At 49.9% G+C, this 15,814-nt stretch overlaps 1 protein-coding gene across 1 annotated transcript in view; it reads right to left on the bottom strand.

Moving 5' to 3' along the window:
- Positions 1 to 15,814, bottom strand: part of Abl (tyrosine-protein kinase Abl) — a 130,754-nt gene that overhangs the window by 61,302 nt on the left and 53,638 nt on the right. Inside the window, exon 6 of the mRNA XM_070524361.1 lies at positions 15,305 to 15,440. Within this exon, the coding sequence (XP_070380462.1) occupies positions 15,305 to 15,440 (136 nt within the window). The remainder of the gene's footprint in view (positions 1 to 15,304; positions 15,441 to 15,814) is intronic.

Here is a 15,814-nt window from a genome sequence, read left to right as displayed (position 1 = left end):
ACCCAACAAAACCTTCAAATGGACGGACTGGGACCAGTTCCGCAAGAATCGAGCCGGAATGACGCACGCGCCCATCACAGACATTCAACAATGGGCCGAACAAGTGATGGCTGACGTCAATGAAGTTACAAAGACCGTGACGCCAGAACTTCCTGTCGAGAAGATCGACAGCCGCCTGGTGCACATGTGGGAGGCCAAACGATCGCTTCAAGCCAGGTGGCAGAAACAAAGACACAATAGGAAGTTGAGGAAACGCATAGCGTTACTCAACAAACAAATAGAAGAACACTGCAAAACTCTTAGTAAACAACAATGGAATGAGATCTGCAACGAGATGGACGGACGGATTGGCACCGGTCACACATGGCGCCTGCTCCGACACCTGCTAGCCCGACCAAGACCAAGGCAACACGTCGGGAAACCATGCGCAAGCTAATACACACACACACCAAGGACGAGGAAGAAATCCTTTCCGACCTCTGCGACAGATACGCCCCGCACAGCCCGACTATTCAACACGGCGAATACACGGGAAATCCCAATTTCTCTCTGGACAGAGACTTTGGCGAGGCGGAAATCTGGGCCGCTTTACAAAAGCTCAACAGCAAGTCGGCCCCGGGACCGGACGGCGTAACTAATAAGACCCTTCGTAACTTGGACAACGAGACCATCTCCGAACTGACCAAGTACATCAACGATTGCTGGACCCGAGGATGCATCCCTGACCAGTGGAAAAGAGCAAAAATGGTGCTCATCCACAAACCAGGGAAACCCCCAGATCTAGCCAACCTTCGACCAATATCCCTTACGTCGTGCGTCGGCAAGTTGATGGAGCACGCCTTCCTCACCCGTATCAACGCACACTTGGACGACGTGGAAGCATATCCAGACACCATGCTCGGATTTTGAGCTCATCTCTCCACGCAGGATGCAATGTTGCAAATCAAGCACCAGATACTCGACAACAAGACAAGAGGTACCAGGGCCATTCTAGGATTAGACCTCAAGAAAGCCTTCGATAATGCAGCTCACGCAGCCATACTACGCAGCATTGCCGCACTCAATCTAGGAAACCGTGCGTACAGCTATGTTAAGGATTTCCTCACAAACAGGAAAGCCTCCTTAACGCTGGGCAAACTCGCATCCGAAGACAGGAACATAGGCAGCGTCGGCACCCCGCAAGGCTCGGTCATCTCGCCGATGCTCTTTAATCTCATTGTGATCGGCCTCCCCGAGCGCCTCAACGCCACCGAGGGAGTGCATCACACAATATACGCGGACGACGTTACAATCTGGGTGTCCGAGGGAAGCGACGGAGAAATCGAACAGCGATTACAGACCGCGGTCGAGGTGGTGGAGGAGTACCTCGTCGGAATCGGTCTCGTCTGCTCGCCAGAAAAATCGGAACTCCTCCTCTACCGCCCGACGCTTAGGGGAAGACCCCCCCAAGGCTTACATCCAGCATGCTGCATACGAAGAAATTTGCATACGCACCAAAGACGGACAAGAAATACCCAGGGTGAAGCAGATTAAGGTGCTCGGATTCATCATAGAATCGAACGGCAACAACGGAGAAACGGTCAGGAATTTGGAGACTAAGATCACGAACACGATGAGGCTCATCAGAAGAATCACCAACAGACATCAGGGTATGAGGGAGGCCAACGTCGTCAGACTCATACACTCCTTCGTTATTAGCCACATTACCTATGTGGCCGCCTACCACAACTGGTACGCGGCCGAATATGCCAAATTGAACACCCTCATTAGAAGAGCATACAAGATGGCACTGGGCCTTCCAGACAGCACCAGCACGGAACTGCTGCTACAGCTGGGCGTCCACAACACGCTTGAAGAGTTAATTGAAGCACACCAAATCTCGCAACTCGAAAGACTAGCGAAGACACGAACGGGCAGGAGTATCCAGGACAAACTTGGGATAAGTTATCACAAGCAGCACGGCGACAAGACATCCCTTCCAAGCGCGATCAGGGAAAAGCTGCAGGTGGCTAATATACCCAAGAACATGAGCCCCGAATTCAATCAGGGTCGAAGAGAGAGTAGAGCCAAGGCTTTACTCAAAGCCTTCGGTAGGGACAAGGAAGCGCTGTTCGTAGACGCGGCAGAATACGAGGATCGACGTGCTTTTGCAGTGGCCGTCCTCAATACCAAGAAACAATTGGTCAATTGTTGTAGCATACGTGTAAAAAACCCTGAGGTAGCGGAAGAGGTGGCGATAGCCCTAGCCATCGTTAACCCCAGTTGTAGATACGTAATCAGTGACTCGCAGACGGCGGTCAGAAACTATGCACAAGGCAGAATTTCGCCGAAGGCTGAGGCTATGCTCAAAGCTAACGCGAACTATGTCACCTCCGAGGAGACGGAGGAACGACACATTATATGGTTCCCGGCTCACACGTCCCCCGACACCCCCGTACCCAACCTCAACGAGGAGGTCCACCGCGTAGCGCGAGGTCTCACGTTTCGCGCCCGCGAAGAAGGATCCTCTCTTGAGGTTGGAAATCCAACAGAGGCATGGACAGAGAGGGACAGAATGACCAGATACTGTGACATTACAAAATTTTATCAAAACTCAAGGGGGGTTTATTCGCCCCCTAACCCCAAACTCGACAGGGCCCAAGCGGTAGACTGGCGGCAGCTACAAACAAAGACCTTCCCCGTCCATCTCAGGAGGATATATCCGGACGTCTACTCAGATGATAACTGCAAGCTATGCAGCAGGGCTCACACAACTCTTAGACACATTCTCTGGGAATGTGACGTTATATGCGAAGAAAATGCAGTTTCCCCAGATGAAGCTGCAGCGCGATGGACGGCCGCGTTGCGCAGCTCAAACCTCGAAAATCAACTATGGGCCATCCAGCAAGCCCGTGAGGCGGCGAGGAGACAGGATCTCCGGACCTCCTCGGGGGCAGCCTAGGCCCAGGCCACGAATTTGCCGGATTGTTAATAAAGTTGTTACCACCACCATGTCCGACGATTCCATGCGTGAATCTTGGTCGCGAAGTCCACGTCGCCGATGCTCGGAATGCTTAGCTGCGAATCTGAAACGTCCACAAGCATAGGGATCGGCCACGCTAATGCGATGTCCGAGTAGCGCCCGTTTTGACACGTTAAGATTACGGCGAGTGGAGACGTCCAGACTCGCGAGGTGCAAAGAGCCGAGCAGATGATGCGAGCGCCGGACCAATGGCGAACCACGCTGGTGTCACGTGGCGGGCGCAGCCAATCGTGGACTCCGGCACGACCTTCAATCATTTGCTTTTTGTGCGCTTGTTTCTCTATGGAGGAGATCACTGAAGGGGCAAATTTGAAGACGGAGAAATGCGCTTTCCAATGAGGCCAGGATGGCAGCGCTCGGTCACGCCGTTCCAGAGATATCCATCCCAGCAGCGCCGCTCGCGGTGCCGTTTTTGTGTATTGGTCTGGCACTGCTTGGTGTGTCCTCGACCGCTCTCGCGTTCTGCTACGTTTCTCTATCTCTGGTTTCATCCCGCCGCTGTCTACACTGTCTATGTTTGTTCAGCCGCTTGCTTCACGACGTTTGATAAGGTGCCCATTTCACTGCTCGAATTGCTGGAGGAGGTCATCATCTCAAGGCTACTACGTGTGAAGCGTTCGCGAAAGTGGCCGTGGAATGCGCGACAGAAGGTGGCTAGGCCTGTCATACTCCTAGAGTTGCCAGTTGCTGGTTTGCCTCGAGATTCTGCCAGATCGAGTTCCGAGCTGCAACCCAGCATATGTCTAGTGTCAGCACTTCATCCGCCTACGCCTCACACAGTTTCCTTCACGATTGAAGAAAGTAGCGAGCGTGCAGCGATCGCCGGTAACATGAAAACATGCCAGGCATCGCAGCCTGCAACGGAGCGAAAATTCAAGCTGCTGGGTATCGTCACGAAAGAGGACGCCAATGACAGAGGAACTGAGTTTGCATATATTGCATATGAATTGAATACGTCATACAATAGTTCCTTGACTCGTGCTGTGTCCCAGGTGCGGCAAGAAAGCGGTGATGCTTTCAAAGGACCTGCCAAGGAGCACGGGCTCTCAGCAAGGTTCTGACTGGTGTTGTAGAAACTGCAGGGCGCTTCTTTAGTTGCTAGGTGCTTCTGTCGATGCGACAATAGATTGGATTTTATTTTTTTTTACAAGTACTGCTCCAGGAGGGCGCCTGAGATTATAACAACGTTGTATATAAAGGTACGTCGGATGTACCTGCTATGCTTCCGTTAGCTAGCTCCGTGGTTCCACCTACCTATTTTTGCACGTTTTTCCATAAGGACGTTTATTTAGCTGAAAGGGGACCATTAAAAAATGCTTTTGAAAAGTCACGGAGAGAAGCATACGAAAGGCCTGGCACAAGCAAAGATATTGCTCCAGGAGTGCAGGCCTGATCTGTGCTATGGCCCACTCCTCCCCCGGGAAAATCAATGAAGCTTGTACTGGAGTGCTCCACCTGTGGCATGCACAAATGGTGTGCCGAAGCCTTGAAAAGCCTCATCGGAGGTTTCACATGTCCAATAAGGATCACACGAATAGAAATGCTGTGACAAGCAAGCTTGCGAAAAGTTACAAGCCAGCAAGAGACTCTGCCTATAGTCCTGGGCTACTACAGTAAAACCTCGTTAAACCGTACCCGCTTAAACAGTAGTTTCGTTTTAAAAGTAGTTAAGCCAAATCTCTGGCTCGGCGGCCACTGAACATAATGTGTTTTGCATCCGCATAAACCGTACCAGCTTATTGCGTATGCATTGGTTAAAATGTACCATTTCCACTTTTCGTCGCGCAAACATGGCAGTGCATCGACTTCATCGGGCGGCCCGCCAGAACAACAAGCCTCAGAGATCGGAACAACGGCCTCCAAGCGTCCCGCGCGTTTGTGCGTGAAGCCAGATCCACATCGTTTCGGCGCCATGTCAGATAGCGTTGTGGCGTCGTGCAAGCGAGGACTCGCGTCATGCTGAAGCTCGAACAAAAAAAGGGGGGGGGGGGGGACGCCGGGTGCTCAGCATAGAAGAAAAATTAGACGTCGTCTGTGCTATCGAACGTGACACAAAGAAGTTGGCGCTGGCACGCGACAGGGATCTGCTGTTGACTACGGTGTGTGGCATTTGGAATGCGAAGAAGTTGCTCGGAAGCGCTGCTGCGACTGCAGAGATGTCGGCTACGAGGTTCAACTTTTCACCATCGTTGCCTCTGTTGTTGCCGAAGTGTCGACTAGCGACAGTGATGACGACGGCATGGAAAGCGGCAGCACGGGTGATTTAGGCCCGACAGTGGCAGAAGCTGTGCGTTACGTCAGCCTCATGAATGCAATCCGCCTCTTTCATGGCGCGACGGCGCATGCGCCCTGCCCTAGTGGATTAGTCGCGAAATGTTTTGGAAGGGTCGCGCGCCAAAAAGATCCCCCCCAGAAAAACAAGAAAGAAAGTGCTGGGACGCGCGCCGCTGCAAACACCCGTGCCGTGTACCGGTCACGTTGATACTCTACTGGTAGCTCGACGTCCGTACGGTGCCGAAAACGTGCGTAGCGTAAGACTGCAACTTCACTTTATAAGAGAAAGCGGCCAGGGCATTGTTCGAGTTGTCCGGACTGCACCGTGAGTCAGGTAACTGATGGCTAGCAAATTTAACCAAAAACCCATGCGTTACACTTGGGCAACACTTAAGTACATCACGTTGCTGACGAAGTCTTCTTGCAGCGTCGGTCCTCGCTTGCTGGCGATGGCAGCGCGTGCCTGACTGCATGTACTCGTAAGGCGCGGCAACACTGGGTCCAACAAGACGCTCACGAGACCAACAAGACGCTCACTCCAATGATCGACCGACTATTGTGCGTCACTGAAACCATTCGATCATACCAGGTCGACAACGACACAACCAGCAAGCACGAGTTTTACTGCAACAGGCTTTCTTGCCGACGGCACCGGCAAAATCAGCGTGCCGCCCATCGTTAATTCGACGGAACCCAGCGCGATCGGCCGTTGAACCGACAACACAAGAGCGACAGCATTTTCGCTTGTATATATAATTAATCGGGCTCAACATGAGTCAAACAAGCCTGCCAAGTTGAAATGCACAAGCTTCAACCCTCTCAAGCCGTACCCATGAAGTTTGAGCCAATGTCGATCCTGTTCAGCGAAGGCTAAGCCTGGCGCCGTCGAGTTCGTGCAACCGCTACCGGTAGACCTGAACTGAATTCTAAGCAGTTAGGTCGACCGAAACTGCTTTTATAGTTCAGTTCTGGCCTTAGCGATTTGAAATCAACCACACTTCACTTCGCACGGCGCGTACACAATAAGCGGTAAGTGGCGACACAGCGCTGTGCCAACATCTGTACGTCACCGTACCTGTAGGCTGTCGGTCGCATTCGCCCCGTATATGGGTAGGCCTGTACGTGTTGCTTTGTCAATACATTTCTCAATTTCAGAGATGCACTGTTTGCCTCTGCGTCTAGCGGAATACAAGAGACTGTGTATTCGGCATACAGCAGCGTAAACAACCGTTTTGCTCAGTTATACCAACGCCGTGTGAGCGATGGCATCCGCGCATTTTTGAGAGGATAACACGGCCTACAAATGAGCACTTATGCGAGCACAGTTTTCTCTAATAACGCTCTATGGCACTCTAAAATTGTAAGTATGATGGAGTGAAAGAAAAGCGTGAATGAGTTAATTAACAGCCCGTAATATAGGTATCCCGATCACAGTCGTCGTCGTTTAAGTAGTTCGGCCGCTCATACAGCATAGACCATTTATAACGTAACCGCCTATAGTGCGGGACCGCATATAATGCGGCTTTATGTGACCACCAGTATGCCTCCCATAGAGTTTAATGTGTCAGCGTACCGCTTAGTGCGCGGTCGCGCACTACGGAAGACCGGGTATAGTGCGGTTTCTCCGAAGAGAAGGGAGCGCACCCCCTGGCACTACAATGCCCGCACCTTCTACAAAAAGGGAGAAGCCACGAAACCCATCGCAAGAGGGGAGAAAATTAGAGGAGAGAGAGACTGTACAGCGTGCGAAGAAAGAAGCGCAACAAGCGGCCTTATCTTTTGCTTTTCTTTGTGCAGCGCCGCGAGGGTGGGGTCGAGCCAGACCGAGCACCCGCGCCGCCGTCATAACCGGGTGGATCCTACTCAGTGGGAGAGAAGGGGAAACGTTGGGGAAGTCCATTTGCTGGGGGTGGCCGGTTGACAGGCTGGCTTTGCACATGCGCCACTCTGCTGCCTTTTCTCCTGTGTGGGTGCGCGCAAGTCGTCGTCTTGTGATACCGAAGTGTGCTGCCAGCGTCATAGGCCTAGCTACCGGAAAACGTGTTTCCTTCTCTTGCGTTTGTGTCGCGCTGGGCTAAGTTGCCATGGCGCCTGATCCTTCCAACTCAAGAAAACGGCAAGCTTTATCCCTGGAGACGAAGCAAAGTAATATAAAAGACGTCGAAAGTGGCCTAAAGAAGGTTTCCGTCGCGCAGAAGTACGGCATTGCCAACACAACAGTGTCGGCAATTTGGAAGAACAGGGACAAGGTGCGAAAGCAACTGCAAGAAAATTGTGGATCACTAGAAAGAAAGCGGATACGTTCATCAAAGTATCAAGATGTCGACACCGCTTTATTCAAGTGGTTCCGCGAGGTGCGAGCCCAGAATGTGCCCGTGAGTGGTCCGATTCTACAAGCAAAGGCCAGGTCATTTGCAAACTTGTTGGGCCACGATAGTTTCAACCCATTAAATGGGTGGATTCAGCGATTTAAGGACCGGCACGAAATAAGCTGCCGTGTTATCTCCGGGGAGAGCGCACAAGTTGATGATTCTACTGTTCAGGCCTGGCTCAGTATAAACATGGAGACCATGCTGGCGAAGTACGCGGAGCGGGACATTTACAATGCGGATGAGGCTGGCGTGTTTTACAATTTGCTCCCAAACCGCACACTCGCACTGTCCCACGAACACTGCTCCGGTAGAAAGGCTTCGAAGGAGCGGTTAACCGTTCTCTTCTACGCCAATATGTATGGCAGCGACAAGAGGCGCTTATTTGTGATCGGAAGGTCGGCGCGGCCGCGCTGTTTCAAAAAAAGAGAGTGCCTGCCGATTACATATAAGGCCAACAGAAAGTCATGGATGACTCGGGAGTTATTTGCAACTTGGCTTAAAAAATTTCACGAGGACATGGTGTCAGAAAAGTGACAAGTTGTCCTAGTTCTTGACAACTGCAGTGCCCATCATGCAAATTTAAAGCTCAATGCAGTGAGCCTCAAGTTCTTGCCCGCAAATACCACAGCCAAGAGCCAGCCGATGGACCAAGGCGTAATCGCTGCAGTGAAAGCGCATTATAAAAGACGCATATGCGAAAGAGTGCTGATTAACCTTCAGCGAGACGAAGCAATGAAGGTAAACCTGCGGAGTGCTATCGACATGATCACGGCATCTTGGTGGCAGATAAAAGCATCAACCATCGCCAAGTGTTTCGCAAAGGCGGGGTTCGTGCGCAACGCCGTGGTCAGCGATCCTGATGTGAGGAGCGACGATAGCCACCACGGCGACGATATCGACGAAGTCCTCAACGCGGATGATGTGTGGTCGGATCTGGTGAAAAAGAACATTGTTGGACAGGACGACACATTCGAAGGCTTCGTGAACGAGGATTGCGATGACTTTGTCTGCGAAGAAGCAGACTCAGACGAAGCAACTGTAGCAGCAGTGCGTGATCGCGATGACAGTGTATCGGACGATGACGACGACGAAGGAGACAACACACCGTAACTTTCGCACAGAGATGCACTGGATTACATAAGCAAGCTCAGGGTGTACTGCGCGCAGAAGGGCTTGAGCGAGAAAGCTTCCCAGCGTCTGATAGCTGTTGAAGATGAGATGGTGCATAATACAGTGAAGGCTCAGCGCCAGACGAAGATAACGGCATTTTTTCATTGATGAAGAAAAATAAAACGTTTTGTTTAGTGTCCAATTCTGGTGCTTTACTGCGCGTTAAGTTGTAAAATACATAATAAAAGGTGGGTTGACCATATTTGCATGTGAATAAGAGTCTAAAAATGGCGCATTTGATATAGTGCAGTACCGCCTATAATGCGGATTTTCCCGACTCCCGTGACCTACGTTATAAGCGGTCCATGCTGTATTGACCCATCTCGGGGTGTAACAACACGGCAAATATGCGCAGATATGCATGTTTTGCTACGTTTTGACACTATTTAATACCGTATTTACTCGCATAATAGGCGCACTTTTTTTTTCAGAAAATCCGGCTCGAAGTTCGGGGTGCACCTATTACGCGGGGTAAAATTTACGAAATTTTTTCAACTCGCATTCCCGCGCTTTAAATTTTAACATATGTCAGGAATATGGCTACTCTCACATAATTCACCAATAAATCCAGCATAAAAGGGAAAATAAAAGCTACCTTCTTACCTTTCAATGAACAGGCGAGAGACGTTGACTGAACACACACGTAAAATTTATTAAGACTATTCAGAGTCCGAGTCCGAGAGAACATCCTCATCACCGCCGGGTGGAGACTCGTCTTCCTTGTCTGAGCTCCACAGCATGTCGTCTTCGCTTGCATCCAGTGCATTGGAGATCCCAGTCTTCTTGAAACTTTTCCTGAAGACGTCATCTGAGATCTCTCGCCAAGCTTCCACGATCCATTCGCACAGCATTTCCATAGGCGGCCTCTTAATTTTGCCACCAGGGGTTAGTTGACGCTGTCCTCCAGCCATCCAATTGGTGTAAAGCCTTCGAACGTTGTCCTTAAAAGGCTTATTTAGGGAAACGTCCAAAGGTTGCAGCACGGAAGTGAGGCCTCCCGGAATCACGGCAATATCCGTACGCACCTCTGGCAACTTCTCTCGTACACGTTCTACGAGGTGCCCGCGAAAACTGTCTAAAACGAGCATGGCCGGATACAACAGGCCGCCGGCCCCAGACGGTCTTGACCCAGTCTACCATCAATTCCGCGGACATCCAACCTTTCTCTTGGACCCTCACGTGTATGTCTCGAGGGAAATTTCTCTTTGGGAGCGTCTTTCTCTTAAAAATAACATAAGGCGGTAGTTTGCGCCCATCCGCAGTCACTGCCAACATGACAGTACACCTTTGTTTTTCAGCGCCAGATGTTCGAATAAGCACACTCCGTGCACCTTTTTCCTCTACTGTTGTATTTCTCGGCATGTCGAAACAGAGAGGAGTTTGATCTGCATTACCTATTTGTGACAAAATGAAGTTTTTCTGCTGCCGGAGCCGTATGACGAAACGGTGGAACTCGAGTACCTTGTCCTCGTATGCTGAGGGCAAGCGCTGGCACAACGTTGTGCGCCTCCTCAGGGTAAGTCCGTGGCGTCGCATGAAGCGCGTTGTCCATCCGAGCTTGCTTTGAAGTCTTTCGCTTCGATGCCCTGCGCTCGGGCAATTCTGCGCGCCTCCGTCTACACTATGTCGAGAGACACTGCACAACCGTCCTGACGAAGGCCCCGTATGTGTTGAACTAGTTGATCTTCTACCTGCGGATACTTTCCCGACTTTGCACTGCGGAAGGCCCGTCGCGACTTCTTTGTTGCCTGAAGTTTTTCTTGCTGACCTCGCCAGTAGCGAATGCTTGTCTCTCCGACATTGAAATGCCTGCTTGCAGCACGGTTCCCATGCTCGAGTGCATACTGCACAGCTTTCAGTTTGAATGCAGCCGTGTAGCTGCCGTACTTGCCCATTGCGGAACACGCGACCACACGAACTGCACGCCGTTTGCAAAATGGCAAGATGTGGCGATTTGTCTTTTCTTTGCCTGTGTCAGCATGTGTAGAGCATTGATGGCGATGGCACTGTCGCTTGAATCGAGTCGCCCGGCCTCTGAGAGTCGCCCAGCTTTCCGAGCTGCCTAAGCGAAGGTAGCGAAAAGCTTATATCCGCGCGGCGGTTTGGAGAGGAGGGGGGTGTTATCAATAGTAGATGGAAGAATTAGTTTTCGCTCGTTGATGCGTTTTTCTTTCTTTTTTTTTTGTTTCTACGGACGCGTCAGGTCGTCGTGCTCGCTGGCTTCGCGGCCGTTCGGGGAGGGGGGTGTCGGTAGTTAATGGAAGAGCTAGTTTTCGCGATGTTCTATGTGCTGTGGGCCCTCAGCAGCTGCGACGGCAGCAACACTAATGAGACTAGTAGTCCAGCAAATGCGTTGATAAGCTTGGGTTGTGAAATGTGCTTGCGTTTTTTTTTTTTCACCTGACATGGAGGGGCAGGAGGGCGTAAATGCGTAAATAGTGTAAATGCGGTACTGATCATAGTGCCAAGTTCAGGGTGCGCCTATTATGCGCGGAAATAAAAAAATCAAATTTTCTGCGACCAAACTGGGGGTGCGCCTATTATGCGAGTAAATACGGTATCAGTGATGCACCTTTTGCACAATATTTGACGATAAGAACGACCTGCGGCTGTAGATGTCGATGTAAACAAGTGCACCGCTTTAATAAACCCGACGCAGAAGGCTGCGCACGAAGACTTCTTGAATATGCGAAATGTCTAAATAATGTGTGAAAAGAATACAAAAAGTCATTTCCGGGGAAGCAGCAGCCATCGACCCTTTGACAACGTCGTCGTGGCTGCTGACCAACAAAGAAGTATTGGACCAGTACAAGCCCTCGGACATTTACAATGCAGATGAGATGGCCTTATTCTACAAGATGCTGCCATCGAAGACCCTGGACTTAAAAGGACAGAAATGCCAAGGGGGGAAACACAGCAAGCGGCGTGTAACAATTTTGTTGTGCACCAACATGGACGGCACAGATAAACAGCCAGTGCTTGTAATCGGCAGAAGTAAGCCCCGCTGCTTCAAGGGAAATCGTCGGCTGCCCGTACAGTACACCGTGAACCTGAAGGCATGGATGACCCGGGCCATATTTGGCAGCTGGCTCGAGGCCTTCTGTACGGACATGCGGAAGGCAGGCAGATCGGTCTGCCTTTTTTTGGACAATTGCAGTGCTCATCATGTCGATGACGTGGAACTGGGAAACGTGCGCTTGGTTTTTTTTCCACCGAACTGCACTTCCGTGCTGCAGCTGCTTGATCAAGGCGTCATTCGTAACAGTAAGTGCGCCTACAAGGAGAGGCTGATTCAGCATCTGCTGCTGAACCTCCAGTTGAAGCGTCCCACCGTAGTGGACATGTTCATGGCGCTTGAGATGATGGCCGCCGCATGGGTTGCGATGTCGCCAGCCATGATAGCTAATTGTTTTAATCATGCCGGCTTCATTGCCACTCGGCAAGCATCATGCGCTGATCCAGTGGCATCGCAAGAAGATTCGCCTGAAGGTGCACTAGTTGACAGTGCTGACGGCGCAGTGCCGCCATCGCTGCCCCACGCATGGGATGAACTTTCTGCCGTGACAGATGGTGTTCCGGATGGCCTCAGCATCAATGAGTTCATTCGCGTGGATGAAGGTGTTGTCATCCATGAAGAGATGACTGATGAGGTCATCATAAGTAGCGTCTGCCAAGGTGCCGCCGGCGATCACCAGACACCAAATCAAGAGAGGACTGCGAACCCGCGAGATGTTGAATGCCTTCGATGTAATTCGATCATTTTTCGGTCAGCATGATGACGACGTGGCAATGGACCACTTCTTGCAGTGCGAGTCGAGAGCAGTAAAATTGCTGCAAGGCAAGGCTCGGCAAAGTAAGCTGACTGACTTTTGGCAATAATTCTTTTTTTTTTTTTTGCAAGCCAATTTCCTTCCGTCTTTTCTGCCTCATTCTCGCGCTAACGAAATTCCCACAAAAGCGAAATGTTTTGCTTTCCCCGGCGATTTCATTATTGCGGGTTTCGACTGTACTGTTTAGTACATACTTTTTTCGAGCTCCGGCCAACTACGGTTTAACGAGGTTTCACTGTATAGGCCTACGTATGACCTGTGCTGAATGCACAATTGTGTGAATGCGCAAAAGATATTTCTTAGTAATTAGATATTTCTTAGTAGCGATTCTGGATTAATTTTGACCACCTGGTGTGCACAACACCAAGTCCATGAGCTTTTTGTATTTTGTTTCCATCGAAATGTGGCTGCCACTGCTGGGATTTGATCCAGATATTTTGTTGCAGTCATAAGCTTTCTGCAAAGGACATGTTTTGTTGTGGGCATGAACTTTGTGCAACTTTATTAACAGAGATGCCATATTTGTGTGCCTCCTGTTCAACAAGGATCTAAAAGAGAAATGTGAAGTGGATGGTGCTAGCTTTCTTGCATTGCCTTTCAACGACTACGCATGATGTTGCAACAAATATTTCAGTGTTATTCTTGCACAGTGGCCACATATATGTCAAGAACTTGTTGCTGAAGGACAGGGCTACATGGTGGTGCAATTCATATTGCAAGGCCAATAAAAGTTCCAGTGAACTGAAGGTTTAAATTTGTTTTTCTGTTTTATTTTTTTTTGGCATTGCACAATGCCTTACGGAGCATCTTTGTATGTTCGTTCTAAGTACAGTCAAACCTCGATATATCGAACACGGATATATCGAATTATTGCATATATCGAACAATTTCTATATCACATGGAAAATCGCATGCATTTTTAATTCTTTATTTCGAACGGGGCCGGATGTAAAATGGGTATATCGAACTCCGCCGCCCCAGACCAAGTGCGCTCTGTTGACAGGAGGCGAGCTTTCCCGCAACACTCTCGAAGATAGCGGCGGCGCGATCGGCGTTCCAGACTGCTGCGTACGACAGCTGCCCACATCGGTTGCGCCGAGGGCGCAATTTGAACGTAGCGGCGTACACACGCGGCGGCTTGGAGCCAGCACAGCCGCCTCGATCACGCGCGCACCTATGCGCGCACGGCGGGGCAAGCCGCCTCGATCACACGCACACGGCGAGGCTTGCCCCCGCCGTGCACGCGTGATCGAGGCGGCCGTGGAGCCAGTTGGAGCGCTTTGTCGGTGCTGAGCCACACATCATGTGCATTGCGGACTTCGTTGGCGGTGACGACAGCACCGGAACAGTGGCGGAGTTAACAGACGTGGAGATCGCGGCAGAAGTGACTGCTGAGCGGCCAAACGAAGACGCTGCCGAGGCTGATCCAGCAAGCGCTGATGTTGCCCCGCTCCCGACTGCAGCTGAGGCTGTAGCTGCTTGGGCCGTTGTACGCCGCTACTGCGGCGCAATAGAAGGCACTGGACTGTCTCTTGTGGACCGTTTGGACTATGTTGAGGATGCCGTGGTCAAGCACGCGGTTGCCAATATGAAGCAGGCTACGCTGCTTCAGTACTTTCAGCGAACTAAATAAATACTTTGTTTGAAGCTTCATGTGAGTATCTATTGCGCCACGATTGGTTCATTGATTGATTTCCGCTAGTTTTTGACGCGTTTTCTACGTGATTTTATATATCCAATTCTGGCTATATCGAACTATTTTGCGATCACCGCGCTGTTCGATATATCGAGGTTCGACTGTATGAGCAATATGTTTGGTATTAATATATTCGTATCAAACGGATCTAGCCGGTGATGCTATTTATTTATTTCTAAAGTTGTTTGCTAAATTCTTATTGCCACTAATTATAAATGAAAATTAAGAAAAACATTGCAATCAAGTTTACATGTTTTTTCGCATTGTGCACTGGGAACACTAAAATTAGCATCACTGGCTAGAGCTACTCTCTAGCATTCTCGCCATATACTTCGTTTTTGCTTGTGACAAAGCGAAGTTTTTGAAAAGTCCCGCAAGAAATCGACTGAATTTCTGTATTAAAATGTTGGTATCGTTTGTTCTAATGCAGATATACAAAATCTGATTAGATATTTTCAATCAGGGGGAAAAACCGAACAGTACTGTTATATATCATCCAATTCACACAAAAATTAACAATATTGGTCTTGGAACCCACGTCTCCCCTTAAAACAAAAATGCATGTCTTGGGTTGCTCTGGCCCTCGGCATTTTGTGCCTGCTGGAACGATTCTCAGAGAGTGGACACGTCAAGACTTCCCAACAAAATGCATGTCCAAAGAAGCTGCTGGTCCAGGCTGAATTCGAGGAGCACGACGCAAACTTTTGAGCCGCTCAGGTCCCACAAGATCGGCGCACGCCAGCGCCTGGCGCTGCAACGCTTCGCATTACTTAGATGTAAACTGCATTTGCGTGTCAATTTATTTAGTGACTTTGGTTAGTAGTCTACCTAGTTAGTATGTTTCTTTTCACATTTTTCCCCAGAACGTATAAACGAGGTTCTACTGTAAAGGATGGTTGCAACGGCACTTCAAGAAAATTAAAGCCACCAGTTAGCTTACCCCAAACATCTGACTTAGTAGAAAACTTGTTGTAGGCAAGGCCTTCAGGGGCTGTCCACTTGATAGGAAATTTGGCACCTGCGTGAGCGGTGTACGTGTCATCTCTCATCAGCCGGGCAAGTCCAAAATCAGCGACCTGAAAACGCAGAAGGTAAAACGAATGCATTAGAAGCAGTGCTTTGTTTTAACGTGCACATGCTCTAGTCACTTGTTACTTTCACACATTTTTGCCAGTTGAAACAGATAACTACTCAGGTTCCAGAGAAGACATTTTTGATATTCACAGCCCTCTGAAAAGATGCACTAGAAGCAGCCCAGGGAGAACGACAGCTAATTCAATACAAGCCCCACATGTCACTGAGCTGCAAAATGAGCCTGCTAAAAAGGAAGGAGGGAGTGCAAGACAAAAGGTGTCCTCGACAGTGTTTGAAGGATCCTGAGGTTTGGTATCTATGCGTGGACAATCCTGAACTAAACTAACAGTATAGTCATTGACTGATAATTCAGACA

This window comes from Dermacentor albipictus, chromosome 1 (genome assembly GCF_038994185.2).
Source record: "Dermacentor albipictus isolate Rhodes 1998 colony chromosome 1, USDA_Dalb.pri_finalv2, whole genome shotgun sequence".
Taxonomy (NCBI): domain Eukaryota; kingdom Metazoa; phylum Arthropoda; class Arachnida; order Ixodida; family Ixodidae; genus Dermacentor; species Dermacentor albipictus.
This window is presented reverse-complemented; position numbering and strand designations above follow the sequence as displayed.